Consider the following 15,755-nt stretch of genomic DNA (forward strand, 5'->3'; position numbering starts at 1 on the left):
CACAATATTTATTTCGTAAACGAATTACAAAAGATGTTCCCAATAACGTTGATATTCGACATGCATATGCACTATTACCAATCTACTTTTGGATGGTATTCGTATAAATTAAAAGAACTGCAGGTCTAAACGACCTCTCAATTCACTCTGAACTGCCGGTTTGGCATCTCTCCAAAATATATTAAAGACAATCCTCTCCCCACCAGTTTAAGGGATGTGAGGTCACAAACATGAAGAATAAAAAAAAGTTCATAATTAAGCTGCCTGGAGGCTAGTGTTATTTTAATTTATATTAGTATGAACTTAAGAGAGTTTTTCGTTTGCTTATTAAATTTGTTTGAATGTGTATCAGTGGAGTGTCAACCATACTTGAGTCCACTATTATTTCCTCAATCTTATCTGTCATCTTAGCACAAAATAAATGAAATTTTTACGAAATTTAAAACAACTTAGAATTGATGTGTGAAGTATCTCGTCTTATTGGAATTTTCGTATTGATTTCAAAACTGATCTTAGATTGTGTGGCTCTGTAGTATTTGCGAAGTTATCGAGAACTTAATATTACCACTTATATTTTATTGATATTGATTCAGATGATGCGTTGGGTTACCGTTGTAAGTCTAAAACGTTATATTCTGTCCTCCGTCATCAACTGAATGAAAGGTACTTTTCAAAACAGTTGTTTAATTGAATATTAATAACGCGGAACAGCTCCTTTTGTTAATACGTGATGCGATTTTTAATTTAATCAATTGAACAAGTCCCACATGAACCCAATTATCATATTACGATATTTAGTTGCCATGGATCCTCAAAATATGGTAGAAAAATATGGGGTGACGAATTAAACTGATTTCAACATTCTAAATATGGATTTCTTACGGGAATCCTAGAATACAGTTTCAGTTACAGTTCCTAAAATACAGTTTCAGAGGGAGTGTGTGGTATCTATGGAATCAGGAAGGTTATGCTGTTGTTATAAATATGTCATGTATCAAATAAAGTGTAATTCATTTGATATAAAATGGGGTAGGGTCAAACAGTTTGTTGCTAGGTGTAGCAATCGACTTTACTTCGATAATCGATTATGAAATTGTACCATACAATGCATGTCGTAGGAGCGCTGGGAAAAGCCCACTTCGCTTAAAATCGAAGACATCACAAACTTATAGTAACCAAATGTGTCCTCCTTACTTATCATTCTGAATAGGGATATACGACCACTGAATAGGACTATGCACAGACCATACAAAAATTAAAATAAAGCAAGAGGATGTATACTGAAGCCAAAATATTATGACCGCTGCCCACTGCGATACTGAATGCACCTGTAGACGTTGTGAGCACGTAACATCGTAAGGAAAGTATGTAAGCAGGGCAGAGGTGAATGGGAAATCAATAAATAAATTTTGCCGTAACCTGATTCACTTATTCACGTCAGATTGTATGGGCAATGGGCCTGTAGCACAGAGGGAGGGGAAAAAAAAGGAAAAAAAAGGCGAATCACTCTAGCCACCATATGGACTACAAATGGGGAAATGCACTGGCATTAGAGATTTTGGCAAAGGACAGATTGTTATGGCCCGGCGACTGAGAACGCGCATCTTGGAAACGGCGAAACTGGTCAGCTGTCCGCATGCAAGTGTATATGGAAACTGATTGAAGGACAGTGAAACCACAAGTTGCCCACGTCGATGCCTCAGTAGAATACATGGAGGTTGAAGGCTTTTCCTCTCTTTAAAGCAGGATAGGTGACAATCTGTAGCAAATCCCACGACTGAGTACATTATTGGTGCAGGCAGAAGTATTTTAGACCACACTGAACAGTGCCCATTTTGAACATGGGGCTCCGCAGCAACGATCCCTATGTGTTCGCATGGTGACCCGACGACATCGTCATTTACGATTCCTGTGGGCACGGGATTCATCGAGCTGTGACCGCGGAACCCTCTCGCTTGGTCCGATGAATCACGTTTCGTGTTAACGAGGTCCGCGGCCGTGTCCAGAGACGCCGTCATCCAGACAAACGGCTGGTGGAAACATGGATCGTGCTATAAACACAGGCGGGATAGGACTATTATACGATGAGGGACGTTCTCCTGGGCTTCCATGGGACCTGTGGTATTAATCGTAGGCATCGTGACTGCTTTTGACTATGTTAACATTATTATAACCACCTGCATCCCTTCATGCTTGTCTTCTCCGACGGCGATAGAATCTTCCAATAGGATAACTTCCTGTGTCACAAGTCCAGAATCTTGTTACAGTGGTTTGAAGAGCATGGCCACCAAATTCGTCAGATACGAACCCTATGGAGCTCATATGGGGCGCTATCGGCCACCAGCGCTGCTGTCACAACTACCCGCCCGTAATTTAAAGAAATTGCGTGGCCTGTTCGTAGACATCTGGTATCACATACCTTCGAAAATCTACTAAGGACTTGTCGAAACCACGTCACATAGAATTCGAAAGATGTATAAGTACGCTATTAAGTATAGTTTTGACTCACCAGTGTGTATTACACATGCGTTCCTGCAACTGAAACGTGCATTCATTCATTCACTAAAAAAACCTGCAATGGCTGCGAGCTATTGCGTAAATTTTGAACATTTTAGCATCCTGGTAACTCCACAGTACTTGTCTGTCCCTTGTAACAAGTTATTTGTGTGAGAGAGAGTCGAAAGTAGTGTGGCCACAGTTATATTGTAGTACAATGGCTCACAGGACAACATAAATGTCTTGAAAGAAATAACAAAATAGCATAATCCTGATAAACGATAAATGAAAGAAATATATTTCCTGAACAGATTATGAAGAGAGAAAATAAAAATAATCTTTACCACAGTTTATGAAATGGTGCATGTTTCGTGCAGTAATCAAGTCTTACAAAATAGGCAATATTGGTTGACACGTTCTCATACACGTAATTTTTCTGTGGTATAAGTTACTGGTGTAGTCTTAAAATACTGTACAACTACATTTTTCGTCTGTGTAGCACAGAATCGTGTTGAACTTCATATTTCAAGTCTCAGCTGACAACATTTTCAGAGTCGGCATGTGCACTCTGTAGCCTGAAAAACTATAAGTAGTCACGTGCGTTAGCCGGCCGGAGTGGATGAGCGGTTCTAGGCGCTACAGTCTGGAACCGCGCGACCGCTACGGTCGTAGGTTCGAATCTTGCCTGGGGCATGGATGTAGGTGTCGTCCTTAGGTTGGTTAGGTTTAAGCGGTTCTAAGTTCTAGGGGACTGATGACCTCAGATATTAAGTCCTGTAGTGCTCAGAGCCATTTGAACCATTTTGAAGTGGCAACACTACTGTTCAAACACTATGCAATGGAATCTATTATTGTCGCTTATAGCACACGTTGTTGATATACCTACCTTACCTCCGAGCAAATGGACTCGCCCATCCCACGTCACCGGCGTGCGCACAACCGAGGGAAACACAGTCACTTGTGAGCGAGCGGTCTAACATAACGGTGTCATTATGTTTTCGAAACCGGAACAACGGGCACCGTCATTGCACAGTATTACTGTTCGTTTTTGGAGCTGCTTTGCGAAAGAAGCGGCGACACTTTCTGGGCAACCCACCCATCATTTTGCACGACAATGCGCGGGCGCATACAGCGCAAGCTGTAGCTGCTCTGTTGGGTCGATTGGACTGGGAAGCACTGTACCATCCACCATACTCCCCGGACTTAAGTCCTTGTGACTTTGATTTGATTCCGAAGATGAAGGAACCATTTCGTGGCATTCGCTTCAGAACTCTTCCAGAGATTCGACAGGCAGTAGGCCGCTCCATTCGCACCATCAACAGAACAGGCTCTGCTAACAGTATACTACGCCTTCCATATCGCTGGCAACGTGTTCTACACAACGCTGGTGACTACTTTGAAGGACAGTAACAGATGCAAACATGTAACTCTTTTGTATCGGTTGTGAGTAAATAGTTGCCACTATTTAAGTACTAACCCTCGTATAATGGATATAGACCAGTAGCAAGTGTACCCAGAGTCATTTGTGACGAAATCTCACAACTATTTCTTCATTCAACGCAAAACTGACACGAATGCCACTCCACAACTCCTGCCTGTGTGCCCTCTAGGTCAGCTTATGTCATTTTGATTAACTGTCTCTAATCAGCTAACAGAGGTGCCCAAGATGTGCTGTGAATTGATCGATACTGATTAACAGTATGTTTTACAAATGCGCACATGTGTATGGGCACAAAAAGGCGTTTAGACACGGGACAGGCAATGCCGCGCGCTCTATAAAACATAATAGGTTAGTGCGCATGTAAGTTCATACAGCAATCAGTAAGAAAAATGTTGGGCTGATCACATTTATATCATTGAATGGACACGCCCTTAAATGAACTTAATTGTAAATTTACTGCTTGTACTAATTAAAATAACGGCAAAATGCGGTTATAATCGTTGCATCTGTCTGAGAAAAATTTAATTTCACTGGTGGACTTGTGTTTGTCCCCGACGTTAGCTTGCTTTTGACAGCAGATAATATAGATTCATTACCATCGCTATCAACGGCAGCATTATGCAGAATTTTAGCCGCCTTTATGATTGCTACAGCATTTTGAACATCAGAGCCTGTGGCTTTCAATAAAGTTCTCCACTCTGATTAGGGAATATCGAAGGAGTCTTGCACAACATCTCTTCCTGGAAAAAGTCTCTCGTTGGAAACGCTTTTTCAGCTGATAAATTTCTTGTAGGTTATGATCGTTCTACGAGTGGTTATTGGAAATGCTTCTTGCCCAACAAACACACGTAGCACTTTCAAATCTCACTTTGGAGAATGAAATGCCCAGGCAAAATAAGCCAATGTGATCAAATTTTTTAATGAAAAACCTCATTTCTCAGTACACCAGCATCACCGTGTTTTCCATAATCTCAAACATCAATCGCTGGAAATTTCTATCTTGCATATGTTTTTGTCAGAAGAACAACTGAAAAGCGATATTGTAATTGTAGTACTGACGTCTAGAATGGCTAAGTTTAGGAATTGTTATATGTTTTCCATCAAAGACGCTGGTTGGGCCGGCCGTGGTGGCCGAGCGGTTCTAGGCGCTTCAGTCCGGAAGCGCGCGACTACTACGGTCGCAGGTTCGAACCCTGCCTCGGGCATGGATGTGTGTGATGTCGTGATTATTTTGAAGGCGGACAAAGCTAGTTTCATTGTATCCCTCGTTTTCCTTGTTTTAAGACAAAATTTGTGGAATTTTGTGCGCGCACTTTGTCTTACTGCCACCAATTTAAAAATATTAAACACTATGATTCAGACTGTACACTGTTACACAAAACTCTACAAGTTCTTGTAGCTTATTATTTTCTTTCTTTTTCAGGTGAACGACGCGACGATGGTGAACTGCGATATTGTGAATACGAACGGTGTGATCCACGTTATAAACGAGGTCCTGCTGCCAGAGCAATGACCGGAGTTTTGCATGACTTCGCGTCATCGTCGTAAAATTCGCCACGACAGGAAATCGTATATAATTCGCCGTATGCATCCAATAATCCCTCAGTCAAACGAGTGAAATCATTTAAATACCACAATAAAAGTTCTTTCGGGAATTTCTGCAATTGACCTATCGTATACGTCATCTAAGATCGAGACTCATCGTATGGCTGTATATGGCTGTTCCTGTTACTGTGTATTGAGTGACTTGCCACGTTAAACATTCTGCAAGGAATTCGGAAGAACCTACAGTCGTGGAACGCAGAATGGCAGCAGTAAGAAGAATACATTACGTTTTTACACTAATTCATCTCGACGACGCGTCTTTGTCAGCGCGTTTCACCGCACAACGTTTCTTGTTAGGTCATGTAACGGTACCTTTACCAGTATTTATCTCAACGGATTATTACTTTCTGGAGAAGTGACCCACGTCTCAACTTTTTTAACTTTTTTAATAACACTTAATGCGACCAACTGATTATCACAATTAACTAATTTGTCATTTGTATTTAATGCGTTGTAGTTTATAGTGGATAAATCATGTGATGACATTAAAATAAATTCCATTTGTATTTTTATTACTCTTGATATTATTTGTTTCATTAATTTTGTATTTTCTTCTTGCTACACACACACACACACAAAAGCACAGAAATATTTTGCTCATTCAACTGAGATTGTCATTACAGATTTATTTGGAATCACAAACTATTTTAACGTAACACTGTGAGGTGGATGCCTGACATCCCCATAGACTTTAACAAACACCATAGCTGAAAACAAAACAGGAAGCTGAAAAGAGCTGAAAATTGGAAAATTGGTGCCACAGAACCAGGGCTGTACCAAGAAGCACAGAGCTTGAAGTTTCCAGTCATTTGTTTCTGGATACTTGTAAGCTGCAAAGCCGTGTCGCTAATACATTTTACTGGCCGTATGTACATGCACCCAGATGAAAGTACTATTTTTAAGTAATTTTTAAAACTTTTTATTATATACAGGGTGAACCACGTAACTTGGACTCCTCGAGTGTTTCGTAAACAGTTCTAGGTGTCGGAATAAAGTTTCTGCCTAGTAGTAGCACAGAAATGGGCTTGCTATAGATCTGTTGGTAACACTTGAATCTACTGATATACCGGTACTTCATTGGAAAAATTTTCTTTTTAATGGCACCTGAAACCTCTTGGAAAGAGGGGTTCAATGATATAAAGCTTCTCACATTCTACAAAAATATTTACACAAAGCAGTAACATTATTTTCTAAATACCACTGTCGCAACAAGAGGAATGGTGCTGTCTCTCATCTGCTACGTGTTTCCGGCACTGAACCAAGTTCTGATCAATTAATAGTAGAAGGGAAAGCCCCTTGAGCATGCTTTGGCGCTTCTACTTAGTATCGCTCTCATAGTGGCGTGAGAATACGATTAGATTAATTACAGCGTGCATAGAGACATTTAAACAGTCATTCTTCCCGCACTCCATGTATGAATGGAGTGGGGAAAACCATAATAACTGGCAGGTACAATGGGACGTACCATGTGCCATGTGCTCCACAGAGGTATGCAGAGTATAGATGTAAGTGTAGAAGTTATCTGGCTGGTTTTGTGAAAATTTCGCTAGGCCTTAGCAAACATTATATCGTTGATCTACCGAGCGAGGTGGCGCAGTGGTTAGCACTTTGGACACGCATTCAGGAGGACGGCGGTTCAAACCTGCGTCCGGCCATCCTGACTTAGGTTTTCCGTGATTTCCCTGCATCACTTCAGGCAAATGCCGTGATGGTGCCTTTTAAAGGGACGGCCCATTTACTACCCCATCGTTCTCTGATCCGATGCGACCGACGACCTCGCTGTTTGGTCCCCTCGCCCCCATCATTGAACTCATCTTTCCAAGACGTTTCAAATGTCGTTAACTGTGGCGGCCGGTACTTATCATATGCTAATGTTCTCCAGCACATTCTAAATATCGCAGTGAAATTACGCAATTTCCCTTCGAATGCGGGGCGGAAATCGCACTAGAATTACACCATTTCTCATTGCATGCGAGTCGGAATTTGCACTAAAACAATGCCATTTCTCTTAACATGCGTGCTGGTATCCTAATATAATGGAGGAAAACATGTTTTGTAGCGCTCTCTCCGCGATAACTAGAAACTAGAGTCAAGTATTGAAGTTATGGACAGCCAAGCTATGATCGCCGGCCGTTGTGGTCAAGCGGTACTAGGCGCTTCAGTCCGGAGCCGCGCGACTGCTACGGTCGCAGGTTCGAATCCTGCCTTGGGCATGGATGTGTGTGATGTCCGTAGGTTAGTTTGGTTTAATTAGTTCTAAGTTCTAGGGGACTGATGACCTCAGATGTTAAGTCCCATAGTGCTCCGAGCCATTTGAACCATTCTTGAACCAAGTTATGATCAACTCAGAGAAGTGACACAGCTGTCTGTATTCTGCTGCACATAGTCTGATGTGACGTCATCCCTTCCGGAACTACGAGTGCTATATTTCTCGCAGCACTAGGTCAGTATTTTGCTTCTAAATTGTGTGTAGCGTATTGTGCATCTCAAAAGTATGAGAAATTTTTAAAGTGCTGTTGTCTCCAAGGCACTGTGGTGCTCGTTGTGAGAGGGGGCGCGTTTGTTTATTTGTGCATAGCAGCTTATCTTCATCGACCATCATGACATTTTGCTACCGCTGAGCCATGATTAAATTGACTTCTTCTTTGGATCATGAACGACCAAAGGCGTTGAAATAGAACAGTTTATACAGTTGTCTCCCGCCGTAATATGTTCTCGGAATTCATTTCTCGATCTTCAGTTATACTGTGCACATAAATCTGGCGAATGAGGAGCTGTGCTCCTATGTTGTGCGGCGTCCCGATAATGATATCAAGTACCGATACTCTGACGGCCACGTAGGGAGCGTCGTGGTTGATCACGCTGGTTTTGGCCTCCGACAGTTGAGAGTTTCTGAACTCCCGTTTGAGGTGCCGTCGGACGTTGTGGTGGTCGCTTTTAAACCTTATGGCAACGTCGTCAGTCGCGTTGCTGAAACGTGGAAGACGTTCTAAGCCTACCATGTCCTCAATTGTGTCCGCCAGATAAAAATTGATCTGAGGGAACACGTGCCTTCCTACTTGGTTATTGCCAGTTGTAGGGCTGTCGTCATGAACTATGGCTAGCTGTGCACTTGTTCAGTTTATGGCTAGGAAGACCATGTCAGCTCTGTATGTCTCCATCGTAGACTGGTTCAGCCGTTGATCAGAGACGTCGCTCCCCCTGCGGCGCCCAGTGTGTTACCTCTATCTTATGCGTCCGCATAGGGACTGCTTGCTGCACCCACTCTCAATTAGTCGGCACTGGCGTCGACTTCGACTCCTCTTGACAACTTGATGGACGTTTTGCTGTCTCTCCTACACTGCCATCGGACGCAGTACCAATGGACGATGGCCGTCAGCAGACAAACCGTCTGTCCCGACCTCATGGTAGTTGATCATGGAGCTGTACTGCCGTCTGGACGTATGTCGGACGACAGCCGCTCGCCATCCGACACAGAACAACATGTTACGAAGCAATCGTCGTCGAGCAAACGGAAGAGACAATGCCGTACCCCTTCTGATGACTATCTCCATTGGATGTGGGTACAGGATGACGACCCTCCTACTGATGATGCGCTGTCCTCTGACACTCTGGCACCGGATGATGCGATGTCTCTCCCCACTTCTGTATCCAGTCAACATCCACCTACAGACACTGACCTTCCCCCGACTGCGTCTGATGTGGTTGCCTTCATTTCTGTGTCTGACGCTACCTTTCGGGGCACCTCTGATAGTGTTTCACTGAATCGCCCCAGTGAGACATCTGTCTCCTGGGTGGATGATATCGATGCTGAGGATCTACGTTCAGGAAGTACACATAGCGATGGAACCCCCTCGGTGGGGTCGACTTCCTCCCAGTCACAGTGATGTGCCCTTCCACAGGGGCCTAGCTGTGATCTCCCTGTGCTTCCTTCATGTTTGCGTCACCCATCACGTTGGCGACGGCAAAAAAGTGTTTCAAATGGCTCTGAACACTATCGGACTTAATATCTGAGGTCATCAGTCCCCCAGAACTTACAACTACTTAAACCTAACTAACCTAAAGACATCACACACATCCATGCCCAAGGCAAGATTCGAACCTGCGACCTTAACGGTCGCGCGGTTCCAGACTGAAGCGCCTAGAACCGCTCGGCCACACTGGCCATTGGCGATGGCAGCGTCTCAAACTTATCTAATAGTCACGGTCAATGTCAATAGATTTGCGCATGGCACAAACTGGCTTTACTCCATGAAATGCTGTATGTTGCAGACGCTGACGTTGCCCTCCCTCAGGAGGTTCACGTTGCAATTGCATGTGCTCCCTATGGATTTATGACACAAGTCTCCCATGCTTCCTCTACTGATAGTGGGGTGCCGATCGTTCTTCATGACGGTATCCTCGCTGATACAGTTGCTTTCTTCCTGATGCCAGCTCTCACGTTTAGTGACGTCAGAATCATCAATGTCTATGAGCCATCTGGTTCGAGTTGCCACTGTGGACGTTCAACTTTCTTCTGCGAGGCAGTTGCACATCTCTTCTTGGGTCAACAGGATGTACTGATGATGGGAGGCAACTTCAACTACACTCAGACGCCCAAAGACCAACTGCTAAGTCACTCTCTCTGTGCAACGTTAGTGGCAGTTCTCCAGCTCCTCAACCTTGTGGACTGTAGCGAGCATGTTCATGTTGTCTAGGGTTTACACGTTTCACTAACCATTCTTCCAGTAGCCTCGATCGTCTTCATATCTCCTATGCTATTGTTGGTAGGATGCAGGCTGCTGAGGTCTAGCCTATTGAATTCTCTGACCATGATGCACATATTTGTGCCATCAATCTCTGCCGCCAAAGGCTGTGGTGCGGCCAGGGACCATGGAAACCGACCATGATCCATCTTACTTGACCTGACCACTGGCAGTCGTAGACGCCAGGTGGTAGCACGGTGGCGATGAATCCAGGATCTCTACTTCAGCATCCTCCACGAATGGACTATGATGATGCTATATGCGCCAGAGCATCACGCAATGATGAATCTGACAAAGCACAGCTCAAATCCCTCTCTAGACATCACCTTGAAGGAGATATGGTCAGAGCATGGGCAAATGACAGGTTATCACAGGAGCATACACCTATGTAACATGTGAAGCAGAACAGAGCCAGTAACGAAGCACTATGGTTAATGTTCTTACGACTGATGATGGGTGGTGCTTAGATACCCAAAGCGATATCGGGTCTGCCCTCTATGTGCATTATATTATGCAGTACCCTGCACAACGTCAGCAACCTGCCAACATTATGGCAGTCTCCTGACTCTCCTTTGGCTCAGTTTCTGGAGATATAACGATGAATCTGCATTGGCCACCTCGCTCCTCCCTTCTTGATCTGTCGTTCGATGTGTCAAGGCTCCCTGCCCTCTGTACCTTGTATGCTTTCGCCATGGAACCATTGCTCTGCGGCCTCCATCTACACCTGTCTGGGATGTCTCTCAGTTCCCATGTGTTCAGCTGGACTACTTATGCAGACGATCTCGTCATCGTTCTTTGTAGCACTGCTGAGATCAGAGAATCACTGGTATGGGTTATCACCTACAGCGAAGCTTCTGGTAGCTGACTTAATGTCCGCATTTCGAGTGCCATGGCTACAGGTGCAGGCTTCTTGCGGACAATGCTGCTCCATTGCCTTAGCTGCTAATATCTGATGCTTAGAACTCAATTTTACAAGTGATTGGCAATGCACAATAGTAGTAGGACGAAGAGAGCCAGCCGCGCGGGATTAGCCGAGCAGTCTAGGAAGCTGCAGTCATGGACTGTGCGGCGGTTCCCAGCTGAGGTTCGAGTCCTCCCTCTGGCATGGGTGTGTGTGTTTGTCCTTAGGATCATTTATGTTAAGTAGTGTGTAAGCTTAGGGAATGTTGACCTTAGCAGTTAAGTCCCATACTATTTCACACACATTTGAACATTTTGAACGAAGAGAGCACAGCCCAATGTTGCATTGTTGCATAATTTATTCAAGATGGCGGACCAAGATGTCACAATGACGTCATGGCAGGAATTCAAATTTTGGCGGGAAAATAGATCAACTGGGCTACCTCCACCAAACCACCTCCCCTCCCCATCCGCTACCTTCCCCTCCCACCACCCCTCCCCCTTTCCCTCCCCTCCCCTTCCCTTCCCCATCACGAAATTGGAGGGAAAGGCACTTAGTCTGTGCTGGGCTGCGGGATAGGATGGACGTTAGTTTTGTTTTGCATACATTGTTTATTTAAACAATTTGAGTTGTCATAGGCAATAGCTCTATCCAGTGCGTTCACCATGAGGTCCAGAGTCCAACTGACCTAGCTCACAGTGCCGCTACCAGAGAACACTGTCGTCCCTTCCCCTCCCGTGACGTGATCCAAGATGGCGATTTGGGGGGAAAATGGCGGGAAAAGAACCCAATCTGTGTTGGGAAAGCTCCGTTTCACCCGAACGGGCTAAGGAAGTGACGTCAAAATGACGTAGCCCAGCGTTCGCGAAGTATGTCGATACTTCGATCGCCGAGTACAAATCGAGTTGACGTGAAAGTTTAGGCCAGCCACGGCCGTTTGGGTGCAGTCTCAAATGGACTATGGAGTGTCCGAGGAGGGGGACTGTGTGTTAACCACGCAATAAAACTATGTAGTTAACATGTGGATAAGAGTGTTTTCTCTTGTATTCTAATAAACTATACTGTGTTCGTTCATCCGTGGCAAAATATGCGTACGACATGTCTTCCAGTTAATTTGCCAAATTTTACGTGCTTTCCCTAGTTGATTAATGATGTGCCATAGTAACAGAGTTCTCCAGAAAATTGCACATAGAATCGAAAAACGCGTTAATTGGTTTGTTGCAACATATTCACCAAAGTCTCATTAAAAAACGAAAGTTGTCACAGACTCAAAGAGTTCTTTCTCTATATTTGCTGCTGAATATATGAAATGACTCGTGTCAGCACATCATTTAGAACATTCATTCCCACGCCGTATCAGCAGTTTCAGAATTGAACGTGGATGTTTAGACGACTATTTTTAAAAAAAAAGGACTAATTAAAAAGAAATGTAAATAAATTATGAAACAATTACCGGTACTCTCATGTGAATGCTATTTTTCTGAAAATGTATGTATTATTCTACTATTTTCATTAAGAGCAGTGTACTGTCTCCAGCCACACTCAATCATGGCTCCATACATACAGAACTGTACCAACAGCGTGCAATAATGTGTTAATAAAAAGTGAAAATAATATATGGCTACCTGAGTGGTGGTAGGAGATTAAACATAATTCACAAACTAAATATTGAGGTAACTGTGTGATTTGCTTGGCATAATATTTGCAGCTTCTGAGCCTTTTTTATCCTGAGGGGCAGGGTGGATTTTGTAAACAGCAACAATTTGTATTGTTTAAAAAAAGTACATCACTGAATTTCTTTTTGTGTACTGTATCATTTATAAATTTCTCATCTCTATTTGGAATGTATCCTCATATGCTAATACTGAATGGAAAGTAGTTAGCTTATTTGGAAAATAGCTTGGTAGCCCATACAAGTATGTTTCATTTGTTTGCATCCAGATACTGATATTGGAGACTCTTTTAATAGAGTGACAACATTGTTTTAGTATTGTTTTTTCTGTGCACCCCCACAGAATTTAGTACATGTTGTTCATTGCCATTCCCTCAGTCTTAGAAAGGTTATTTGCAGTCGTTTTAGCCACACTTGTGACGGAGTATTTTGTGCTAGGACACTGAGGACCTTTATTCTTCAATGGCATAAAACCATAGTCAACTTCGTGGCATGAAAGCAAATGTCGCAGAGCTTGGTCTCCTCTACAAATGTAGTAGAATATCAAATGTTCAATTCAGTCTGGTGTCAATCATTCTCTGTTTTATTTATTGTGATTAAAATCATGTTTGATAACTATTAGCATGAGACACTGGCAAGCAGTGTACAGAGATTAAGGGTAACAGTAAACAGTGGGTGCACAGAATACTCTTTATCCTAAGCCTTTGACCATATTTGCATGTTCATGGACATGAGGGAACCAAAAGCCCGTATGGACAAAGCTCCTAGCTACACTTTTACAGAATGGCATGGAGGAAGGGATGCAGATCAAGACAGCAATGGCCAGGGTAGGGGAGGGCAGACTTTCATGGGGCTGGGCTTCTCTGCTGTGTTTCCAAAGGAGTTTTCATTATTTTTCAGGCATCAGTTTCCTTTTGAAGTATTAACCATTGCTACAATTTGAAGCAAATGATTTTGTCATCTTAGATACTGAAATAGTAATATTAAGCTCCTTTTTTGCATTAACGATTTTTTCCTTAATCCATCATTTATGAAGACTGGCAATTTTTTGGTGATTGTGGAAATACCTCTTGAAATTGTGATGAAAACTCATCTATGCATGTTTAATATTAAACTGTCAGTACTCTATATACAGGAGACTGTCATAAGATAGAGTTTATGGTTACAGATTTTTCACTGTACCTCTCTAACTGGTTCAAAACTGCAAAAACACTGAACAACTAAGGTCTTTCTTAGCACTTTCAGTTAAATAACATACATTAAAAACTCCCCACAACATTATTTCTTTTTTAGTACTAGGTGTAGCAGGTATGTTTCTTAACCATACATGTACTGTACAGATATATGTGTGATTCATAAACTGCCAGCTCTTACCAGCATACCATCGATTTTCATCTGTGTAGAGGCCTAAAATTGCTAGAGTGCCATCATTTGTTAATTTTTTTTTACATCTATACATGTTTGCACACAATAATTGCACATCCAGGCTACAATAATGGGCTACATGATTGTGTCCATGTAGCATCCCATGGTGTATTATGAGAAGCACAGCAAATGACAGTTGTCTGCACACCCCATTGTGTTGCTGAAGCACCAAATGAATAGGTTTGTGTTGTGCTTTTCGGCAAGGGGATGGCCCAGCTCTATTACTGGACACATTTTTAAATGAGATTTTCCATTATATCTTCAATAAGAAATACTTTTTTATTTCTTGAACACACTGTCTGCCATGTGGCTGCAGGCAGCCACAGTAGAACTAGATGCCTGACACTACGTAGCCACTTGAGGCCACAGCAGAGCCTAGCACCTAGCACTGTGTGCCTGGCAGTGAAATATCCATCGGTAAGTGTGTGCCAGTCTGTGTGTTAAACTTCAGTGTTTTAACCAGTTGCAATTGTGTACATTGTTTAAAAAATGTAATATATCTTCAGTTTGTGAAATTTTGTACAGTAATTACCTAGTCAGTACAGAGAGATAAGTGATAAAGTTTAACTCGGGTTGAATGGGAGCATGTTCCATTGCACATTGTGTGTAGTGGAGGCTTATTAAATCTATGGAGTGCTTTCTGCTTATAATAGTGCTAGAGCAACATTTATATCATCTCTCAGACCAATAACCCATCATAGTACTTCCTGAGGGTGAAATGCAACATTTACAGTGAGAATTCTGTTAACACCATCTTGTGTTAAAGGATTTCCATTTTGGTTATTTCAGGTAATGAGATACGAAGCCAAGCAGGCCCACTTTATAGATTTTTGTTTACTTTATGTTCTGGCTTCAATAGTGAAGGAAAATATTATTTAAAATAATATGAAGTACCACAATCAAAACGTTGCAGACTTTTTTTTATAACCCTTACCACATTGGTGCCAATGTTACACAGGAAAACATTAGTGGCCAATGATGAAACTGAAGTGCTTGTGGTATCCACAATTTGAAATTGTAATATATCTCATAACATACAAGACAGATCACGATTTGTTGTAAAAAATGGCAAATTGGATATAAAAGATCGTGAACTACAAAAGTAAAATAGATGAATTTTAGAACCATTATTTCTTAAGTTGTAACAGTGATACTCAGGACAGTTTATTTACAACTTGAAACATACCTATAATAGATTTACAACAAACTCACAACCATGAATTATTTGATAGAATGGTAGCAAGTTTTGCTGGGCTAACAACATTTCCAATAACATTCAGAATTAGTAGCCTTAAGTTATTGTCCCCAAAAAACACCATACTGAATTACTGTCTACCTGGTGCCCATATGGTGGTACCAAAGAAGAATGGTAAGGTGAGCAAGAGTCTCCAGAAATACAAAAGGAAAGGGCAGGAGGACAATACCAGGTGTAGAAATTTCCCTGTAGTAGGCTCTGTATATGCCATTTTT

At 42.5% G+C, this 15,755-nt stretch overlaps 1 protein-coding gene across 1 annotated transcript in view; it reads left to right on the forward strand.

The window, feature by feature from the left end:
* The window catches only part of LOC126184540 (transforming growth factor-beta-induced protein ig-h3-like), a 356,879-nt gene extending 350,815 nt beyond the window's left edge, over positions 1 to 6,064 (forward strand). Inside the window, exon 14 of the mRNA XM_049926949.1 lies at positions 5,361 to 6,064. Within this exon, the coding sequence (XP_049782906.1) occupies positions 5,361 to 5,450 (90 nt within the window). The 3' untranslated portion in view covers positions 5,451 to 6,064. The remainder of the gene's footprint in view (positions 1 to 5,360) is intronic.
* The last annotated feature ends 9,691 nt before the right edge of the window (positions 6,065 to 15,755 follow it).

The sequence above is a fragment of the Schistocerca cancellata genome, chromosome 4, assembly GCF_023864275.1.
Source record: "Schistocerca cancellata isolate TAMUIC-IGC-003103 chromosome 4, iqSchCanc2.1, whole genome shotgun sequence".
Classification (NCBI taxonomy): domain Eukaryota; kingdom Metazoa; phylum Arthropoda; class Insecta; order Orthoptera; family Acrididae; genus Schistocerca; species Schistocerca cancellata.